The sequence below is a fragment of the Mustela nigripes genome, chromosome 7, assembly GCF_022355385.1.
Source record: "Mustela nigripes isolate SB6536 chromosome 7, MUSNIG.SB6536, whole genome shotgun sequence".
NCBI classification, from domain to species: Eukaryota; Metazoa; Chordata; class Mammalia; order Carnivora; family Mustelidae; genus Mustela; species Mustela nigripes.
In genome coordinates, this window is record NC_081563.1 from 49,872,923 (window position 1) to 49,892,098 (window position 19,176).

Genomic DNA, 19,176 nt, shown 5'->3' on the forward strand with positions numbered 1-19,176 from the left:
CCACACTCGTCTGTCCTTACAGTTCACCCAGAGTGCCCTGGACTGCATGAGTGTGGAGGTGGGACGGCTGCGTGCCTTCTTGCAGGTGAGAGCACAGCCAGGTCTTTTTCACTTCCTTTTCTTCATTAGTTCCCACCTGCTCACCTCCAGCCCTAATGCTGTCTTGGTTCCCTATTTCCTGTTCCCTGAGTAGGGTGGCCAGGAGGCTTCAGATATTGCCCTTCTGCTCCGGGACCTGGAGACATCGTGCAGTGACATCCGCCAGTTCTGCAAGAAGATCCGAAGGCGAATGCCAGGGACAGATGCTCCTGGGATTCCAGCTGCACTGGCCTTTGGAGCACAGGTTTAGGGCAGCGAAGGGGGAAGGAAAGGAAGCTGAGTAGAAGCAGGAGGGGCCTAGAGAGTTGAGGTCTGCATCTGGTCAGGGAAAAAGAATGGTCTAGAGGTAGCTGGGAGCTCTGGCGCGGGACCTGGGGTGGGCTCCTGACTCTGAACTCTCGCACAGGTGTCGGACACGCTCCTAGACTGCAGGAAACACTTGACGTGGGTGGTGGCTGTGCTGCAGGAGGTGGCAGCTGCTGCCGCCCAGCTCATTGCCCCACTCGCAGAGAATGAGGGACTGCCAGTGGCTGCGCTGGAGGAGCTGGCTTTCAAAGCAAGCGAGCAGGTGGGCCGGGGTAGCTGGACAGAGGTGGTGGCAAAGTCCTGGGGCCAGTATGGGATTTTCACGGCTGCCCTTGCTCCTGCAGATCTACGGGACCCCTTCTAGCAGCCCCTATGAGTGTTTGCGGCAGTCGAGCAACATCCTCATCAGTACCATGAACAAACTGGCCACAGCCATGCAGGAGGGCGAGTATGATGCAGAGCGGCCCCCCAGCAAGGTGGGTAGGGAGCTCTTTGGAGGTGCTCGAGGACCCCAGAGGAGCCAGACTTACAGAGTTGCTGCTGGTGGGGGAGGGCTGGGAGAAGGGAGAAGGTGGGAGAAGGGAATCTGGAGAGCACCACCCTGCTTGGAAGGCAAGGCTTTCCCTATGCCCAGCTCTCTCTGGGAGGAGCACATTGGTGACCTCCTCTCCCCATTTCTGCCTTCTGCTCCCACCTGACCCCTAGCCTCCCCCAGTTGAGCTGAGGGCTGCAGCCCTTCGTGCAGAAATCACCGATGCTGAAGGCCTGGGCTTGAAGCTTGAAGATCGAGAGACAGTTATCAAGGAGTTGAAGAAGTCATTGAAAATCAAGGTGAGGGTGGAGGGTAGGCTCAGGATCTGCGGGGCTGGGAAATACTGCTGAGGTACAGGACAGCTTCGAGTGTTAGGGATCTCCTGGGACTGAAACTGGTTGGGGGTTGAGGGGAGAAGTGGCCCCTGTGATCAGTGGGGAGAGCACCCTGGGGGCCCTTTGGAGCTTTCTGGTTCGTGGTCTGTCCCAGGTCCCTGGGGCCCATGAGAGGATGTAAGGGAACTAGACACTCTCTGTCCTTGTCCAGGGGGAGGAGCTGAGTGAGGCCAATGTGCGGCTAAGTCTCCTGGAGAAGAAGCTGGACAGTGCTGCCAAGGATGCAGACGAGCGCATCGAGAAAGTCCAGACTCGGCTGGAGGAGACGCAGGCACTGCTGCGGAAGAAGGAGAAGTCAGGCACTTTCCTGCGTCCCTGCTTGTTCCACTCCTTCCTGCCAGCCGCTCTCCCTCCTAACCCCCCCATTCCCCAGGCCCTCTCCCAGTGAGACTCTCCTCAGGGGAGATTCCATTTTCCTTCCCCACTGCCAAGCCCATTGTGTCATTCCAGTTGGAGCATGTGCTGCTCCTGGCTCCTCACCAGCAGGGCTACTCTGAGGCCCTGTCAGGACTGAGAAGTCGGGCTGGCGCTCTGGGGAAGGGACCCTGCCCAAGCCCAGATTGTCTTCCACAGGGAGTTTGAGGAAACGATGGATGCACTCCAGGCTGACATTGACCAGCTAGAGGCAGAGAAGGCAGAACTAAAGCAGCGGCTGAACAACCAGTCGAAGCGCACGATCGAGGGGCTCCGGGGGCCCCCTCCCTCGGGTATTGCTACCCTGGTCTCTGGCATTGCTGGTGGTGAGTGCAGTGGGAGAGGCAGTGTTAGCCCAGAGGAGATTGAATGGCTTCCCTCCTGTCCTTGGCCTCAGTTTGATTTCTCACCCCCTCTTCCTGGATGTTCAGCCAGGAATGTGTTTGCCCGGTTTTGTTCTGTGAAAGCTTTTTACCAAGTTTTTACTTCTCCTAAAGATATTGTGCAGAATCCCCCTGAACAAGGTGGGGCATTACCAGTTTGTCAGCGGAGCCCGAATGGCGATGACAATTAGACTCTAACAGATGTCCCTTTGGGTCTGGCCTTTCTGTGCCAGCCCAAAATCCCAGACAGGCATCAGCCTGCAGCAGATTAGGCTAACTTTGCTGCTGTATCCAGCCATGCCTGATGCCTGATCTTGATTGCTCTTCTGCTTGCACTTTGTATTTCTCTCTACTGAGTTCACGTGCCTTTATCCTGTGGAATGGCTGTCTTTTCCATTGCTGATTTCTCCCAGTTCCACTTAGGACTTGTGTTCTGACCTCTCTTGGGTCTCTAGTATGGTCAGGGCCCTTTACCTGGAGTTTTTTTGGTTCTGAAGCCCAGTCTTCCTAGTTTTCCAGGACCAAGGGAGTGTCTACTGCTGTGCTGGTTCTCATCTGCCCTGTAGTTTTTCAGTTTCTTTCTTACTTCCAAAAGACAGGCTCCTTGACCTGAAGCCCTCAGGATCTCTAGAGCTCCCCTGCAGCTCCCCTGCGATGCCTGTCTTGTCAGTGGGCCTTCCCTAGGTTCTTGTTCTCATTAAAGCCCCCCTCACGGGTGCCTCTTGTTCTTGGGAGGTGACCGAGGACTTGTTGGCCTTGGACTTGTGTGTTATAGTTGGCTCCTGTTCCTTGGGCAAGGGGTCTCCAGAGTTACCACATTGTGTTGTAGCACAGGCTCTCTAAACCAATACTGGTTCTGATTCACAAAATTTCCCACTAAAAAAAGAGCGTCTTTTGCCCCAGAATAATGGGGAACCCAAGGAGCAGGGAATGCAGCTGCACCTTCAACTTCAGCTTTGCTACTGTGGAACAGTACGGGTGCAGACATCTTGGGGTCTCGGGAGCAATCCCTCTGCCCTTCTTAGAGATGGAATGTGAGGCAGGGAGCAGGAACGCCTCCTGCCCCAAGTGCTCCCTCCAGTGCGCACCCCCACTGCTGCTCTTCCTCATGCTTCGCTCCTCTTTCACACGTACTTGCTCTTCCTAAAAGTGCAGAGAGCAGGGGCAGATTCTTGTCGGAGGGGGAGTGAGGGTTAGGAACAGGTGTTGCTGTAGATTGTGTCCAGGATTCCTCTGGTGCGGCCCCTTAATTCCAAGTCCTAACTCATCTCTCCTCTCTTCCTGCTCCCCCATGGGCTATCCTGAGCACAGAAGAACAGCAGCGAGGTAGAGAGCCTCCCTGGTGGGGGTTTGCCAGGGCTGTGGGAAGTGGGTGTGGGGGAGCAGGGTAAGACTCCCCCCTTGGGAGCAACCAGGACTGGAGGTGGGAGTGGATAATGAAAGGGGATGAGCAAGGATGGGGCCCATCTTCCACCCTCTCTGCTTGGGGCTGATGACATTGGTCTTGGTACACACAGGAGGTGCCCCTGGGCAGGCTCCAGGATCTGTGCCAGGCCCTGGGCTGGTGAAGGACTCACCACTGCTGCTTCAGCAGATCTCTGCCATGAGGCTGCACATCTCCCAGCTCCAGCATGAGAACAGCATCCTGAAGGTGAGGGGGTCACAGGAATGACTAGGGTGCAGACGGAGTCCACCTGCCCCATTGATGATAGATGGCAGGGCCTTCTGTTGCTTCTTACCACCATTCCTCTTCTTCCCCCCACAGGGAGCCCAGATGAAGGCATCTTTAGCAGCCCTGCCCCCTCTGCATGTGGCAAAGCTCTCCCCCTCACCTCACGAGGGCCCTGACAGTGAACTAGCAGCTGGTGTGCTGTATCGTAAGACCAGCCAGCTGTTGGAGACGTTGAATCAACTGAGCACACACACCCACGTAGTAGATATCACTCGTTCCAGCCCTGGTATGAACCCATCAACCCATGAAATGAGTAACATACCCCCCTCCCTTTGCCCCAGGGCTGTAACCCCTACCCAGGCATGTGCCATATGGTAGAGCCTCTTCCTAGCATTGCATTCTGGCTTTGGTGCTTGGTTTGCTTGATTTCAGCCATTCTCTTACGGACCTGCTCCATGAGAGGGTCTACTGGGCCTTGATGGGCCTCACTAGCCTGCCTTTCCCACAGCTGCCAAGAGCCCGTCGGCCCAGCTCCTGGAGCAGGTGGCTCAGCTCAAGTCCTTAAGTGACACCATCGAGAAACTCAAGGTTAGCTCAGACCCTACTCTTCCTTGGTCTGCAGAGTTTGCTTCATAACATTCCCTGCTGGAGCCCTTGGGCACTCTCAGAGTTCCTCTGGGCCCAGCCCTGTGCTGGACAGCACACTGGGGAGGAGGTGGAGGGCAAGGCAGGGTTCCTGTCTTAGAAGCTCACTGTCTTGGTGCAAATAGAAGACAGATTCTCATCAACAAATTGGATCATCTTTAGGGCGTGGGGTTCGGGTGCAGATTCTTTAGTGCTGAGATCACTGGGGGGTAGAATGGTTGGGGGTGCCTTCCCAGAGGCTGAGAGTCTGAGTCAGGCTTTAAAGGATAAGTGTAAAGTAAGGATGTTGGATAGGGGTGGGGTTGGAGGTGAGAGCAAAAGTATGGTGACAGGACCAGGTCCCTGCTCCTCCTGATCCTGGTGTCCCTGTGAAACCAGGGAGATTCTGGGCTAGCCTGGGCAGGGGGTGTTGTTGCTTTAATGAATCCTTGTTCTCCTCCTTGCCAGGATGAGGTCCTTAAGGAGACCGTATCTCAGCGCCCTGGAGCCACAGTCCCCACTGACTTTGCCATCTTCCCTTCATCAGCCTTCCTGAGGGTAAGAGGGAGAATGAGGAGAATTGAGGCCTCAGATGGGGCTTTCCCTCTTCTCCAGAATATGAAGCAGCCTTTGGGGGCTCAGGTCAAACAGCACATCCTGAGTTAACTGGCCAAGTCTTACTCGTAAGCAATTCAGATGTGCATGCAGTGCTTCCAGAAATCCCAGTATTTTAGCAGTTGAACATCTATGACTTTTGACACCCGGAGAGGCTCAGAACTCTCTTGATAGACTCTGTACCCCAATTCTGATTTGGAATATGTGGTCACCATAGTCTAGGAACCCCAAAGTCTGTCTCATGGGGGCTGCCTTTGTCCCAGTGCTCAGGGTCCCTGTCAGTGGCACACAGCTCAGGTGAACCTCTGACCTGGGGACCTCTTCCCCTTGCCAACTCCCAGGCCAAGGAGGAGCAGCAAGACGACACGGTCTACATGGGCAAAGTGACCTTCTCGTGCGCAGCTGGCCTTGGACAGCGACACCGGCTGGTGCTGACCCAGGAGCAGCTGCACCAGCTTCATGGTCGCCTCATCTCCTAAGTGCTCCTTCCACCCCATGCACTTCTACCCTCCACCCTCCTGGTGCCACTCCGCCTGACGCACAGCCGCCTCAGCTGGTCCCCATTGTAGAACTGTGTGCACAGCTGTTCCTGCCCTGTTCAGCTTTATTTCCACCTGCCAGTGCCCTGCCCCTGCCCCTTGACTTGGGTTCCCCTATTTCCATTCCTTGGCCTCTGCCAGGATTTGCTGTTCAGCTGCTCCCTCCTTCCTGAGGGGCCTCAGGGCATGTGGGGGGTAGGCTGAGACCCCACCACCAAAGGTTCAGTGAGGTCCCCCTGATAGAGGACTTCACCCCTTGATTAAAGCAACTTCTGCTTCAGTGCTTTCTGTGTGGTGTTGGCAGTGGGACTTGGGCCTTTTGGTTCAGAGCAGGAGTGGAGGAGAAGGGATGCTGAGGAGGCTTTGGCTGTGCCATATTTGAGGGTCCCTCTCTGTAGAGACCAGTGGGACGTCACGCCCCTAACACTCACGTGCATAGAGTTACTGTGAACAAGGGGAAAAGGGCTAGACCAGGTGCTTGGCACCCAAGTTCTTTATGGAGTTAGGGGAGCTAGGACTTAGGGTCAGCCACCCTACTCCATGCATCTGTCAACCAGTTCCCACTCACAGCAGAGGGACCTTTCCAGAATGCAACCTGGGCCATGTTATTCCCTGCTTTAAATCCTGAAATGGTTCTTCCAACTAAAATTTCTAATTTAAATAAAATCCTGAAGTCTTTTCTCTAAGTATCTAGAGATACTTTAAATTCACTAGAAGTGCACATAAGGCCATCTGTGTGTTCTGGGTCTTGCCCACCTCTCCAGCCTCTCACGGGGCTACTTGTCCATGTGTGCCTTGTGGTCTTCCCTTAGTGAATCCCTGCAGTTGCTTTGGTGCCCTGTGCTCTCTCAGGCTCCTTTCCGCTGCCCAGAATGCCAGCCACCTCCTGCCCTCTGCTCCCCCTGTGTGCCCCACCCCTACTCAGCTGACATCCTGTTCATTTATTAAGACAGCTCTGGCATTGCCGCCTTAGGAAATCTCCAATTCTGTGGCCTCTTGGGTGCTTCCGTACTGGTGGGAGTAGAGAATGTGAACGTTTTTTCCAGGTGTGCTTGGATTTGGTGGCTTTGTTCTTTGACAGGGTTTCTAACCTTTGGTTTGCTTTCTCAATGGCAGAATGGGAAGAATGATGCCTCCCAGGGTTGCTGTGAAGGCTAAAAGAAAGAGTGCGTGCTGGCTTCCAGCACTGTGGCCTGTGCCTGGCGGGCCTGCTCCCCTTCCCAGTGCCTGCACCCACAAGACTGCTTCATACTGGGAAGCATCTCTAGTCATTGTAGTCATCAGTTAACACTTCGGTTACCCACTGTAGACAGAGTGAGAGTTCCTAGAGGTTGTCTTTTATCTCGGCATCTCCCAAAACACAGGGAGAAGAGCACATGTTTGGGAAGGAGAGCTGTGAATTTCATTTTGGAAATGGATATGAGGTGCTTGGAAGAAGGTATGAGTGCAGATGGCCCTGGGTAGTTGGAGCTGAGGTCTGGAGCTTAGCAGGGAAGTCTGGATTGGAGATACAGTTTCAGGGATGAGTTGTGTCAGTGGTGGTTGGTTTGGATGAGGGGTAGGATGAGGATGAGGTTTAGTCCAGGTCACTTAGAGAACTGAACCAGAGGCAAAGCCAAAGTATAGTGCTTTATAGTAACTGCAGTCCCAAAGCACTGTGACTGAGGAAGAGGGCTGGAAACTAGGCAGGGAAGGAAAAGAAACAAGGTTTGTTTTAATGAGTCGCCCACTGCTTCGCCAAAGCACAGCTAGCCACCTACCCACATGGGCTGTCTCTGGAGAGACCGTTCACAAGCACAGTACCTGGCTGCAACGTTACACTGGGGTTGATGGAGGGGTGGAGAGCAGATTCGCCTGTTCTCCCTCCTGTCTTCTGTCTTCTGTGGTCCGAGTTTGCCCTGTGAAGTGTTGCTCTCCCTCACTTGCTGGGATTGTATGACTTGGCCACGGGAAAAGCCAGATCCCATGCCCTGTAGTCCCCCCAGGTCCTGAAGGAGTACGGTGAACAGAAGGCCACTGGCCTGCAGGACTTGGTCACTGCAGAGCAAGCGACTGATGGCTTGGAAATCAGGTGAGGCCACAAGTCACCTGAGGAGAGTGTCTAGGCAGAGGGAGGGCAGAGCCCTGGGCAGTTCTGAGTATTGAAGAGCCTGCTGTGGAGCCCAGGGCAGCATTCACTGGAGCAGAGGCCCCCAGAGGAAATGTCAGGGCCAAGGAGGAGAGATTCAGGAGAGGTAGTCAACAGCCTCTAATATAGCTCAGAGGCAATGTGGCTGCGTTCTAGAAAGTTGCATCTGATTCTCAGATGCCTGGTGAGCTGAGCAGTCTCAGTGGGTTAGAGGGAGCAGGAACTGGGTCATGGTGGCAAGAGTGGGGAGAGAGCAGCATGTGTGTACTGTGTCCCAATGTTCACTCAGTGTTCAATTGTGGAAGCTGGCCAGCGGATGGCAGACCGCTGACACAAGTATCATTGCCTGTGAATAGTGATGGGAGCTGCTTATGGGGCCCACGAGGGTTCGGGAAACTGGGATGTGATGATGGGGGGAGAGAGGCCTAGTGAGGCATCCTTGGTACAAGGATGGGGGAGAGCATGGGAATGGTCTCCTTTGGTTCCTCCACTCGGCTGACAGCTGTGACATGAGAACCAAGCAGACTGGCTGGTCATTGGCAGGGGCAGGGTATGAGCAGCCTCAATCATGGTAACTAGGAATCCCTCTCTTTTTGGGGTTCTTGAGCAGATTCTCAGGGTCAGTGGCACTTTCCCCAATATGGTGGCAGCTTTGTGAAGTAAGAATAAGGCTCATATTTCCAGCTCTTCCACTTAATAAACTATGGGAATTTGGGCAAGTTCCTAATCTTGTCCTCAATTTCTGTGTCTGTACTGGGGCTAATAGCACATTTCTCAGGTGTATCTCTTCCGGAGGTAATCTTCGGGGCAAGATCAAGTGAAATAGCATGCTTCACCCAGGTACTCAATAAAAAAGGATGCTTGGGAGAGGCTGATACTGAACAAATGGAGTGACATACAAGCAGTCATGTTCCGAAGACGTAGATTTATGACGCAAATAATCAATTTTGGGTCCCAAAGGAGAGGCAGTCCTTGGTGCCCAGCTTTGTGCCCAGCTTTCGGCTTGTTTTTTGGGCAGTTACCATCTTACTCGCTACCGTCCAGGCACTATTTCCTTATCTTCTTAGTGGGCCAAGACTGAGGGAGAGTCAGTCACCCCAGTTGAATTTGCTTGCTTAGTTCCCATTTTTTGTGCTACCTGATGGTGGGGAACAGGAGTGGAGGCAGTATGGAGACTTGAATCTCTGCTGGCTCACCCTGGGAAATGTGCCAGGCCCCAGTGCCGGCCCCAGAGCCCATCGTGCCCTACCCAGCCCTGGGGCTAAAAGCAAACAAAGTTTCCTAGGATGAAATACCTTGACCCCTGGCAGGGAGGCCTAGGGGCACCTAGAGAACATGGGCTCTGAGGGTGAGGGCTTCTCCCTCCTGCCTCCCTGTGGGTGTACGCTCCATGTAGCCCTCTCCTTGAGGTATATTGAGAAACCTGTCACTCATCCAGGCTGCTTTCATCTGTACCACATATGCCAGCTGGAACGGGCACTGCTGCTCCCGGGGACACAGGGTGGCTACTGCTGACGTACGCAAAGGGCCAGCCTGACATGTTTGACCTCCATTCCTCTCTGGAAATCTGGGGAGTTGGGGAGTAAGACCTGGACTCATCTTGCTCTAATAAGGTGTCAGAGTAAATATATGTTTGTCACCCTGTGTTTCGTTCTGTTACTTTTTATCATGGGAAATTTCAACATTCAAATGAGGAGAGTAGGGTGTAAAGAATCTCCATTTGCCTAAATCTACCATTTCATGACTGATCGTGTTTCCCCACACCCCTTTGCTCTCCTTCCCTTCCAGATAATTTTGAAGCAGATCCCAGCCATCGTCTTCTCATTTCATTTCAAAGTATTTTAGGATCCCTAAAAGATAGTGCTCTTACAGAAAACTATAATACCATCATCCCACCTAAAAAATTTAATCCATCAAAGATCCAGTGTTCAAATTTCCCTTATTGTCTCATAAATGTTTTGTTTTATAGTATGTGTATTTGGGTAAGTTTCAAGGGAAAGACAGTACACCACAAATAGTTGTCTCTTGAGTCCCGTTTTCTAAGTTACCACTATTGCACCAATACAACATATGCTTTATATCCGTATGTCTTAAACTTCATTTTTTTAATAAAAGATTTTATTTATTTATTTGACAGAGAGATCACAAGTAGGCAGAGCAGCAGGCAGAGAGGGAGGGAAGCAGGCTCCCCGCTGAACAGAGAGCTGGACACGGGGGCTCGATCCCAGGACCATGAGATCATGACCTGAGCCAAAGGCAGAGGTTTAACCCACTGAGCCACCCAGGTGCCCCCTTAAACTTCATTTTTAATGTGTCAGTCAGTATGTACATATATATTACATATATGTACACACACACATACAAGATCATCTTGAGAATACAATAAATACAATGTGGAGGAAGATTGAGAACATAGGCTCCCAGTTCTTAGTCACCAATGGTTGTAGTGATTTTCTTTTCAGTGTTTTGCATTTAAAACTTTAATTTAAAGATGTCCTGCCATGGCTCTGTGACCATAGACCTGTTGGAGGGGGAGTACAATGAAAAAAAAAATAAAACGAAAAAAGGACCCAAAGTTAGGAAGAGATAAAGGAGGGAAATCAAGAGAGAATATATTTTGAAACTAAATGTAAGAATTTCCTTCATTCAGATTGCAAGCATCAGTCTTTGCTTGGGTTGTGATAGCAAGATACCATAAACTGGGTGGCTTATCAACAACAAAAATTGATTTCTTACAGTTCTGGAAGCTGGAAGTCTGAGATCAGGGTGCCAGCATGGTCATATTCTGGAGAGGGTGCTCTTCTGGTTGCAGGCAGATGACATCTTGGATCCTCACATGGCAGAAAGAGAGTAAGCAAGCTCTCGGGCCTCTTGGAAGTGGACTAGTCCCATTCATGAGGCTCCACACTCATGACCTAATCACCCCCACAGGCCCTACCTCCAGATACCATCACATTAAGGATTAGATTGCAACATGAATTTTAAGGTACACATAATTTCAGTCCATAATAGTATCCACGTAAGTGCTAAGAAATTATATGCTCTTACTTCTGCCTCAAAGTTGCCCATTAATTAAACAAATTGATAGAGCCCCTTCGCCTGTGAAGGAACAGTCTCCTCATAGCACTGTACATGGAAAGGTGGGCTAGGGAGAAGGGAAAGTGGTGGGAAAGCAACCTGTTTTTGAGGTTCTCTAGGTGCTAGGTACTAGAGCCTTCACTTTGGGAAGACTCAGCTAGAGCTATGACCCTTCAACTTAATAAATGAGGATATAACACATTTCTACTGAAGAACTTGAAGACTGACAGAAAGGGGCCAGATACCTTGGCAGCATGGCAACATGGATATTCATCATGAGCTAAGTGGTTTCAATCTCTCTGCTCCACAGATCAGGTTAGAAGTTCTATACTTGCCCATGATTAAACACTGGGGCAAATACCAAGTAAAACTTTGCTTCATGTGGAGCAACAGGATGGAGCTACAAGGAAACTAATACTGCCCTAGAATATAACTGAGAGCAGCCCCTTGAACTTCCTTCATCCAAGCCATACCTACAGGCCAAAGGTGTGCTTCTCAGCCAACAGAAAAGAATAGTGGAGATGCCACTTTCCCACGTGAACACAGGAGAGGGGATGGAGCTGCAGTCAGCATGGATGCAGGGAAGTGAGGCATAGAGCAGTGCCCAGGGAAGACAACTTTCTCCATCCCTATCCCTGCCCAGATTCTGAATTATAGACACCAAGGCTAGTCCATCCACTTTCAGAGAATTAGCTCGGGGAGAAGGAAATACAAAGATTTCTTGTCCCCTGAAATTGCTAAACAAGGCTTCACAAAGAGGTGCCCAAGGATCATGAGATGACTGAAATAAACTGAATTTAAAAGGTGGAGAAGAATTTTACAGACGTTAGAGGTCATTTCTTCCTGGCCTGCTGAACCCTTCGAAATAAGCCACAGGTACAGTAAGTCCCACTACTCCCGCCTTGTTAATGAGCAAGAGACGGCAGATACACAGCAAGTAACATCGAAGAGAATGACATAAACCAGCTTGCGTGCCCTGGGAAAGTTAAGGAAAAGACTGTCCAGTAGTTTTAGTTCTGGGACAGAGAAGGGGTTTCCAACTTAAAGATTTGTATCCTCAGGGTCATGGGTTATTTCATTTTAATTTTTCATATTTTATTCCTGGTATTAGTAGCTTGAGAAAGAAGAGTTTTCATAATTACTGATTATAAGGTTTATAAATACCCCACAAAACGCTCCATTTCACAAACAGTAACATTTCCTGATCTCTTTAAATGCAATTTAAATCCTTATTTTATAATAAGTGCAATAATAACTTAATAAAGTATAGCTAAATATACACAAAATACATATATCCTGAACTACAGGAAGGTGAGGAAGTGGTTTCCATAGCCATATTTGATTTTAAGTACGCGTTTCCACAATAAACAAGAACTAACAAATATGTTAACAAAACACTACCCCAAATGCTTATTCTGCCATCAGCTCTTTAAGCAATTCCATTCCAAGTACTACTAAAAGCATGTATTTTATTTTATTTTTATTTATTTTTTTAAAGATTTTATTTATTTATTTATTTGACAGAGAGAGATTACAAGTAGGCAGAGAGGCAGGCAGAGAGAGAGAGGAGGAAGCAGGCTCCCTGCTGAGCAGAGAGCCCGATGCGGGACTCGATCCCAGGACCCTGAGATCATGACCTGACCCGAAGGCAGCGGCTTAACCCACTGAGCCACCCAGGCACCCAAAAGCATGTATTTTAGATGCCTTAATCTGATTTAGGAGAATGAGTTCTCCTACAACTTGACATGTAGTATATATAAGCCCCCAAGTTTTTAAGTAAAAAATCTTTCAACACAAGCATTCATGTGAAATTTAGTTTCTCCAAAAAAAATCACTCATTATCTAAAGAAAAGAATAGAGCAAATTATCTTTTAAAAAATTATTTTTAAAATTTCTTTTCCGTGTTCCAGAATTCATTGTTTATGCACCACACCCAGTGCTCCATGCAATACATGCCCTCCATAATATCCACCACCAGGCTCACCCAACCGCCCACTCCCCTCCCCTCTAAAACCCTCATTTTGTTTCTCAGAGTCCACAGTCTCTTATGGTTCATCTCCCCCTCCGATTTCCCCCAACTCCCTTCTCTCCATCTCCCCATGTCCTTCATGCAAATTATCTTCTAAGACATAAACATTCTTACAAAAGACTACATTCCAATATCAACTTCTACTTAACAAAAATACAAACCAGTTCACTATCTTTATTGTCCAGTTTTTATTTAAATTCCAGTTAACATACAGTGTGATATTAGTTTCAGGTATACAGTATAATGATTGAACAGTTCATTATCTTTAATAATCTGCTAGATTACTGTTGTCTAGAAACTTCAAAATACATGAAACACATATTTCAGGTATCACAGTGTCAAAAGTGACATTTAGGTTTCACATTTTAAGCAACTGTAGTAGACGCTTACAATGGCACAAAGACACCTAATACAAGTACTTCTTCATCATTTAGAGTCAAAAGTCAGAAGGAACTGTGTTTTGCAAAATAATTTAACTTTTGTGTGGTCATTGAAACCCAATAAGCAGTTCAAGTATGGTAATATCAAAGCAGCAGTTAAGATCTCAAATCTCACACTAAAATTGAAGACATGAAAATTTTGTTCATCTTTCAATTACATGAAACTTACTGCAGAAAATATCAGCTACTATCAATGGTTGCCCCACAAGATAATGAAGCTTCAGAAATTAGAAAAAGTGTCAAGATCCATAGTAGACTTCATCAAATTCTTTTCCAGACTGTTTCACAGTAATCACGAGTAACCTTAGCAAACTTCCCTGGATCCTTTCAAATCAAGAAGATGAAATCTTCAGCTTATACTTGACCTTGTCTTTCTTTTCTTTTCTCTTTTAAAAAAGATTTTATTTATTTATTTGACACAGAGAGAGAGATCACAAGTAGACAGAGAGGCAGGCAAGGAGAGGGGGGAAGCAGGCTCCCCACTGGGCAGAAAGCCTGATGCGGGGCTCTATCCCAGGACCCTGAGATCATGACCTGAGCCAAAGGTAGAGGCTTAACCAACCGAGCCACCCCAGGTGCCTCTTGACTTTGTCTTTCAATTGACACTGCCTTGTGCATCATTTCAGGGATGAACTCTATGACAAAGTCTTCAAGAATATCCCCTGGCTCTGTGTGAGTATTCTGATCATCCCCCAAACAGATATATTATATATTGAAAGTGTTTAGAAAAAGTCTTTTCTGCACCTTGTCCATTTTCTTCATCAAAGATGGAGTTTTCTTCCCCATCTTCTCAAGGTCATTTTTATTCTTCGAGTCCATTCTTGATGTTCTGCCGAGGCTATTCAGTCCTGGACTGAATATTCAGTTGGATGGCTGTGGTGCCAGGTTTGAAACAGAGCTGGATGCAGAGCCAAAGTCTCCCCAAGTCAGAGACTGGAGCTTCTGTCATGAGAGGAGTAGGAGAAGCCCATCCTAAAATGTTATCTGTGTCATTGCTTCCGTGGTTAGATTTGGAATGGGTGGTGGGGGCAACATGACTGCTCATGACATCCTCTGAGGATAGAGGGGGAATAATGACTTTGCCTCCAAGTGGGTCTGGGAGTAAATTTAGGCCCCCAGTCCCCTGTAGTCCTGGGCTTAGAAACCCATCATCTCTTGGTTGCAATGTTAATGTTACTCAACTTGATGATCTGTCCTTCTTTGAGGCCCAGATCCAACTTGGGATGAATGTCCAGTTCTTGAGATTCACTGGACAACTTAGATACTTACTTTACCCACTTCAAGTAATTTTGTGGGAGGATATTAAATTCAAAGATATCACCTGATCCATGAAGTAAATATCAATGAAAGCTCTATGCCCAGTGTCATCCTGGGACCAGATTACACAGTAGAAGCTAGAATCTGTCACTATCTCTCCTCAGCAATGATAGGATATTGTTTCTACTGGTGCTCAAACAAAGAGCTCCCATGATATTTTATACTCGAGTTGATAGGCAAGCTTCCCTTTTGAAGTGATTTGGAGGTGACTAGTCTAAGTAGGCTGGCCTGTAGCTGTTGTTGGAGGTAGATGTTGACATCCAGCTTCATACAGAGATCAAGGCTTGTATTTCGCCTATGCTATCTTGGCCCTACTTTCCATGCCTACTAAGTCTCTTTTAATCTCTAGGTTCTTTCTTGCTTTCTTTTTCCTTATGATTTATTTGTTGAAGGAACTATTTCTCAGAGTTTGGATTTAAAATATATCCTTGTAGTGTTAATAGGTTCCTCTGCCTTCCACATTTCCTATAAATTTTAAGATTTATAGCTGTGATTCTCAAAGTGTGGTCCGCTCACCACCAGTATCCACACCACCTGGAGATTTGTAAGATATGTTAATTCTTACACCACAAGAGGAGCTGGCCACCTCAGAGGGTCTGGCCATCAAAGTCACCATCTTGGTGAGGCTTAGCATCCCATTTTTGAAGTCATCCATTGAAGAATAAAGGTCAATACAACTGGGGTAGGGAGGGATATAATTTTGGGTGAGGTAGTAGTTGGTCTCTTGATGGGATGGCATGGAAGTATTTCTAGGTTTTAATCAATGAATAATTAAATTTTTTTGCATCATGTCAGAACAAAAAGAATGGTGGACTTATGGCTTAAAAGTTAACTTAGTTGATTTCATGTACTTTGGAAACTATATGCCTACGAAGAGTCCAAGTTCCCCTGCCTTTCTTGGAGAAGTGTAGGGACAAGTGTTCACTCTCCCTCAATGCTTAGGCTATCAAATCTTGACATTTTCTAGATGACAAAGTAGCTCGGAAATGGCAAACCCTCTCCTGCCATTTAGTTTTAGGCCACTTCTGGACTTGGCAGTCGAAGGCACCTGGTTTAGACACTCCTTGGTCGGATCCTTCACCCGCAGCAATGGCTCGTCAAGTGTCTGTAGAGAGTTGAAAGCAAGGCTTGTTTTCCCTTCTGATCTTGGTGGAAAGGGTCAGCCCATGACTGGCCATTCTAAAAGACAATCAGAACCTATGCAAACAATTGAGCAAGGACCACTGGGTGAAACTGAACTTTTGTGAACTCATGGAGAAAACACAACTTGCCTACTGAATTGTGAAATCAAGCTTTGTTTTCCAAAGTATTATATCTCAGTGGACAAACTCTAAGATAAATTAAGTGAGACCCATGTTGATACTCCTTTGTAAAAAAAAAAAAAAAAAAAAAGCAAAAGATAGATAGACTGTATGCATTTGTCAACACTCTTAGAACTGAATGCTAAAAGAAAATGGATTTTACTGTAAATAAACTTTTAAACATGGATTGAAAAAGAGTAGATTAGATTAAAACTATTTAAAAAAATTATAAAACAAGTAGTTGACCACAACTTGCTAGAGTTTTCTTACATATTTACATGATACAGGAAATTCATTTTTCAGTGAGGGAAAAAGATTCTAACTATTTTATAAAGTAGGTAGTCAGGCTGCTGTTTTAAATGAAGATAGATGGTCTGAAAAAGAAATATCCCCACTGATGCTAGGTCAGTGGGGGTCAGAGTGGGGAAGGGTACAGAGGCTGGAACTTACCCATTCTGCTCTTTTTTTTTTTTTTTAAAGATTTTATTTATTTATTTGACAGAGATCACAAGTAGGCAGAGAGTCGGAGGGGGAGTGTGGTGCGGGGCGGGAAGCAGGCTCTCCACTGAGCAGAGAGCCTGTTGTGGGGCTCAATCCCAGGACCCTGAGATCCTGACCTGAGCTGAAGGCAGAAGCTTAACCCACTGAGCCACCCAGGTGCCCCTCCATTCTGCTCTTGTTGGACATTCGGATTGTTTCCAAGTTTAAGTACCTACAAACCACGCTGCACAAATATCCTTGTTCGTTTGGTTCTGGTACATATATGCAAAAGTGGAATTGCTTTGTTGTTTGGTATGTGTATTTTCAACCTTATCAAGTATTACCACATGTTTTTGCAGAGTGGCTGTACTGGTTTATCCCCCAGCACCAGAATGGGGGATAAACTTGCCTGGATTCAAGTGCTCTCCCATAGAGAGTGGGGGGAAATAAGTCATGGAAAGAATGAGGAAGCTGGGCAGGGGAAGGCCTTGGGTGCCAATCCAAGGAGCTCAGACTTTATTTGACTGCCCTGGAAGGCCTCTGGTGATCTGGGGACAAGGAACAGAATGCAAAAACAAGCTTTTAGGAGAGTGAGCCTTTAATGCTCTCAGTTGGTTTTTGTTGTCGGGACAGTGAGGATGGTCATGGGGTTGACTTAAGCCAGCAACAGGATTCAGGTTCACAAGAGAGAGATTTGTGGGGAGAAGGTGCAAAGGGGGAGCTGAGCAAATGCTGTGGGATCATCCCAACTGGATCATCCCAACTCTACCAACGCTTGTCTTTAAATAATTCCGTTAGAGTGTTTCATACTGCCTGTGGGGGTGTGTAGTACTATCGTCCTTCTAGAGCACATTGTGGCAGTATTCAGCAAAGATGAAGATGCACATGCCTAAAGATCTAGATGTCCCAAAATATACCAAAACAAAACAACAGGCAAACAAAACCACCCCAAAAGAGGGGATTTCAAGAAGGAAACAATTGTCAACAATGTACCAGAGAAATCTATCAAGAAAATATACCAGGGGGGTGCCTGGGTGGCTCAGTGGGTTAAAGCCTCTGTCTTCAGCTCAGGTCACTATCCCAGGGTCCTGGGATAGAGCCCCAAATCGGGCTCTCTGCTCAGCAGGGAGCCTGCTTCCTCTTCTCTCTCTGCCTGTCTCTCTGCCTACTTGTGATCTCTTTCTGTCAAATAAATAAATAAAATCTTAAAAAAAATTTAAAACTCTAGTTCAAGATAAACCGAATTCTTACATTTACTTCTCTTTCATCCCTAAGTTCAACTGAAACTACATTTTTTTTTTAAGGAAAGAAAGGGAAAATTCCAAAGCAGTGCTGGAAGACAAGTATGGTAGCTCTCCCTTATCTAGATATGTTCCTAGACCTCCAGTAAGTGCCTGGAACCACAGATATACTGAACTCCCTATATACTATGTTTTTTTCCTGTACATACATACCTATGTTAATTTATAAATTAGGCACAGTGTAATTAACAACAACTAATAATAAGATAGAACGACTATAATGATATTCTGTAATAAAAGTCATGTGAATGTGCTCTCTCTCTTTCTCTCAGAATAGCTTATTGTATGGTACTCACCCTTCTGGTGATGCTGTGAGATGATAAAATGCCCACAGGATGAGAAGCAATGAGGGGAATAGCGTAGGTGGTGTGACCTACGTAGCCTTAGGCTCCTGCTGACCTGCTAATGAAGAAGGAGCACCTGCTTCTGGACCACAGTGGACTGCAGGTAACTGAAACCACAGAAGGTAAACCTGCGGGGAAGAGGGGGACTGCTGTACGATAGATTCTTTGGGATCAGACACTGAGCTCTTGTCCATTTGGCAGGAAAGTCCTCCAGCCTCACTCCACTCAGGTGGTTCAGGTTGGACAGCCACGTTCCTGCAGAGCCTGCTTCTGAGTCCTGGCTGAAAGGCTCAGGCTGGGGCACAGTGAGGGGAAGGGATGCCTCTCAGCCATCCCCTCCCGCCCTCACCTTGCGTTCTAGTTTATGGAACAGACACATCATCGTCAGTTGAAAGACCAAATGTAGCTTTACCATTGGTCAAGACTTAGAAACCTTGTGGTACATTCTTGGATAGGCTTTCTTAAGCTCCATTTCACCCTCCTCATGGGAGAGATGGGAAAGCCCCAAACTTTACTTCTCAGTGTCCCTTCCTGCTAGACTTCTTCATGTAAACTGAACTTGCATCACACTTGCTGAGGAACCTGCCTCCTCATACAGAGAGAAGAGGGGTCACCTGAGAATTAGGTAGAGTGGGAAAGCCCTGCAGCCCCGAAACAGCAGGCATTATGGCGGTTGGTGGCTGTGGGGGCATGTCAGGCCATCTGTCCTAAGCCTCCACCCTGCCTGGCCCTTTGCTCACACACAGCAAATGAATGACTTCTACAGCAAGACAGAAAGGCTCTCAAAGTAAATAAGAACTCTTGGAACTATGATTTTGTTTTAAGCTAAAAAAAAAAGTAATTAAGAATGTGCATTGGTTGACAGCAAAGGTGTCATTAGAGCTGGAGAGAGGAACAAACAAGCTTTCGGTGAACTCCCAGCGGACACTGGAAAGAGGCTGCCAGAGCAGTCCTCTCCCTACTTCCTTTATCAGGAAGGATCCTCAGCCTGCAAACCTGTTCCTTTTGTGCATCCTGTCCCTCACTAACCCAGGGTGAACCTCATCCTCTGATTCCTACACGAAGTAAAAAACAAAAACAAGAATCAAAAGCTAAAATATCTGAACTAAATATCCACATAATTTAAACAAAACCTGGGTGAGTAGAAGCCAAAGGGTCTCCCTGGAATGCTTGGCAGTG

The 19,176-nt window shown here is 47.6% G+C and overlaps 1 protein-coding gene and 1 pseudogene across 7 annotated transcripts in view; one reads left to right on the top strand and one right to left on the bottom strand.

The window, feature by feature from the left end:
- DCTN1 (dynactin subunit 1) overlaps positions 1-5,859 on the top strand; it is a 29,314-nt gene extending 23,455 nt beyond the window's left edge. For 4 of the 7 annotated variants that reach the window (XM_059405785.1, XM_059405782.1, XM_059405784.1 and 1 more), the window contains 13 exons: positions 23-85; positions 194-343; positions 506-667; positions 750-881; positions 1,111-1,236; positions 1,484-1,626; positions 1,906-2,072; positions 3,441-3,455; positions 3,647-3,780; positions 3,895-4,087; positions 4,310-4,389; positions 4,894-4,983; positions 5,382-5,859. In XM_059405785.1, coding sequence (XP_059261768.1) covers positions 23-85; positions 194-343; positions 506-667; positions 750-881; positions 1,111-1,236; positions 1,484-1,626; positions 1,906-2,072; positions 3,441-3,455; positions 3,647-3,780; positions 3,895-4,087; positions 4,310-4,389; positions 4,894-4,983; positions 5,382-5,519 — 1,593 coding nt within the window. In that variant the 3' untranslated portion in view covers positions 5,520-5,859. The remainder of the gene's footprint in view (positions 1-22; positions 86-193; positions 344-505; positions 668-749; positions 882-1,110; positions 1,237-1,483; positions 1,627-1,905; positions 2,073-3,440; positions 3,456-3,646; positions 3,781-3,894; positions 4,088-4,309; positions 4,390-4,893; positions 4,984-5,381) is intronic. The other 3 variants (XM_059405783.1, XM_059405787.1, XM_059405788.1) reach the window with 1 other exon arrangement.
- Positions 5,860-14,115: 8,256 nt separating this feature from the next.
- On the bottom strand, positions 14,116-15,226 carry LOC132022343 (adaptin ear-binding coat-associated protein 1-like; annotated as a pseudogene).
- Positions 15,227-19,176: the final 3,950 nt, after the last annotated feature.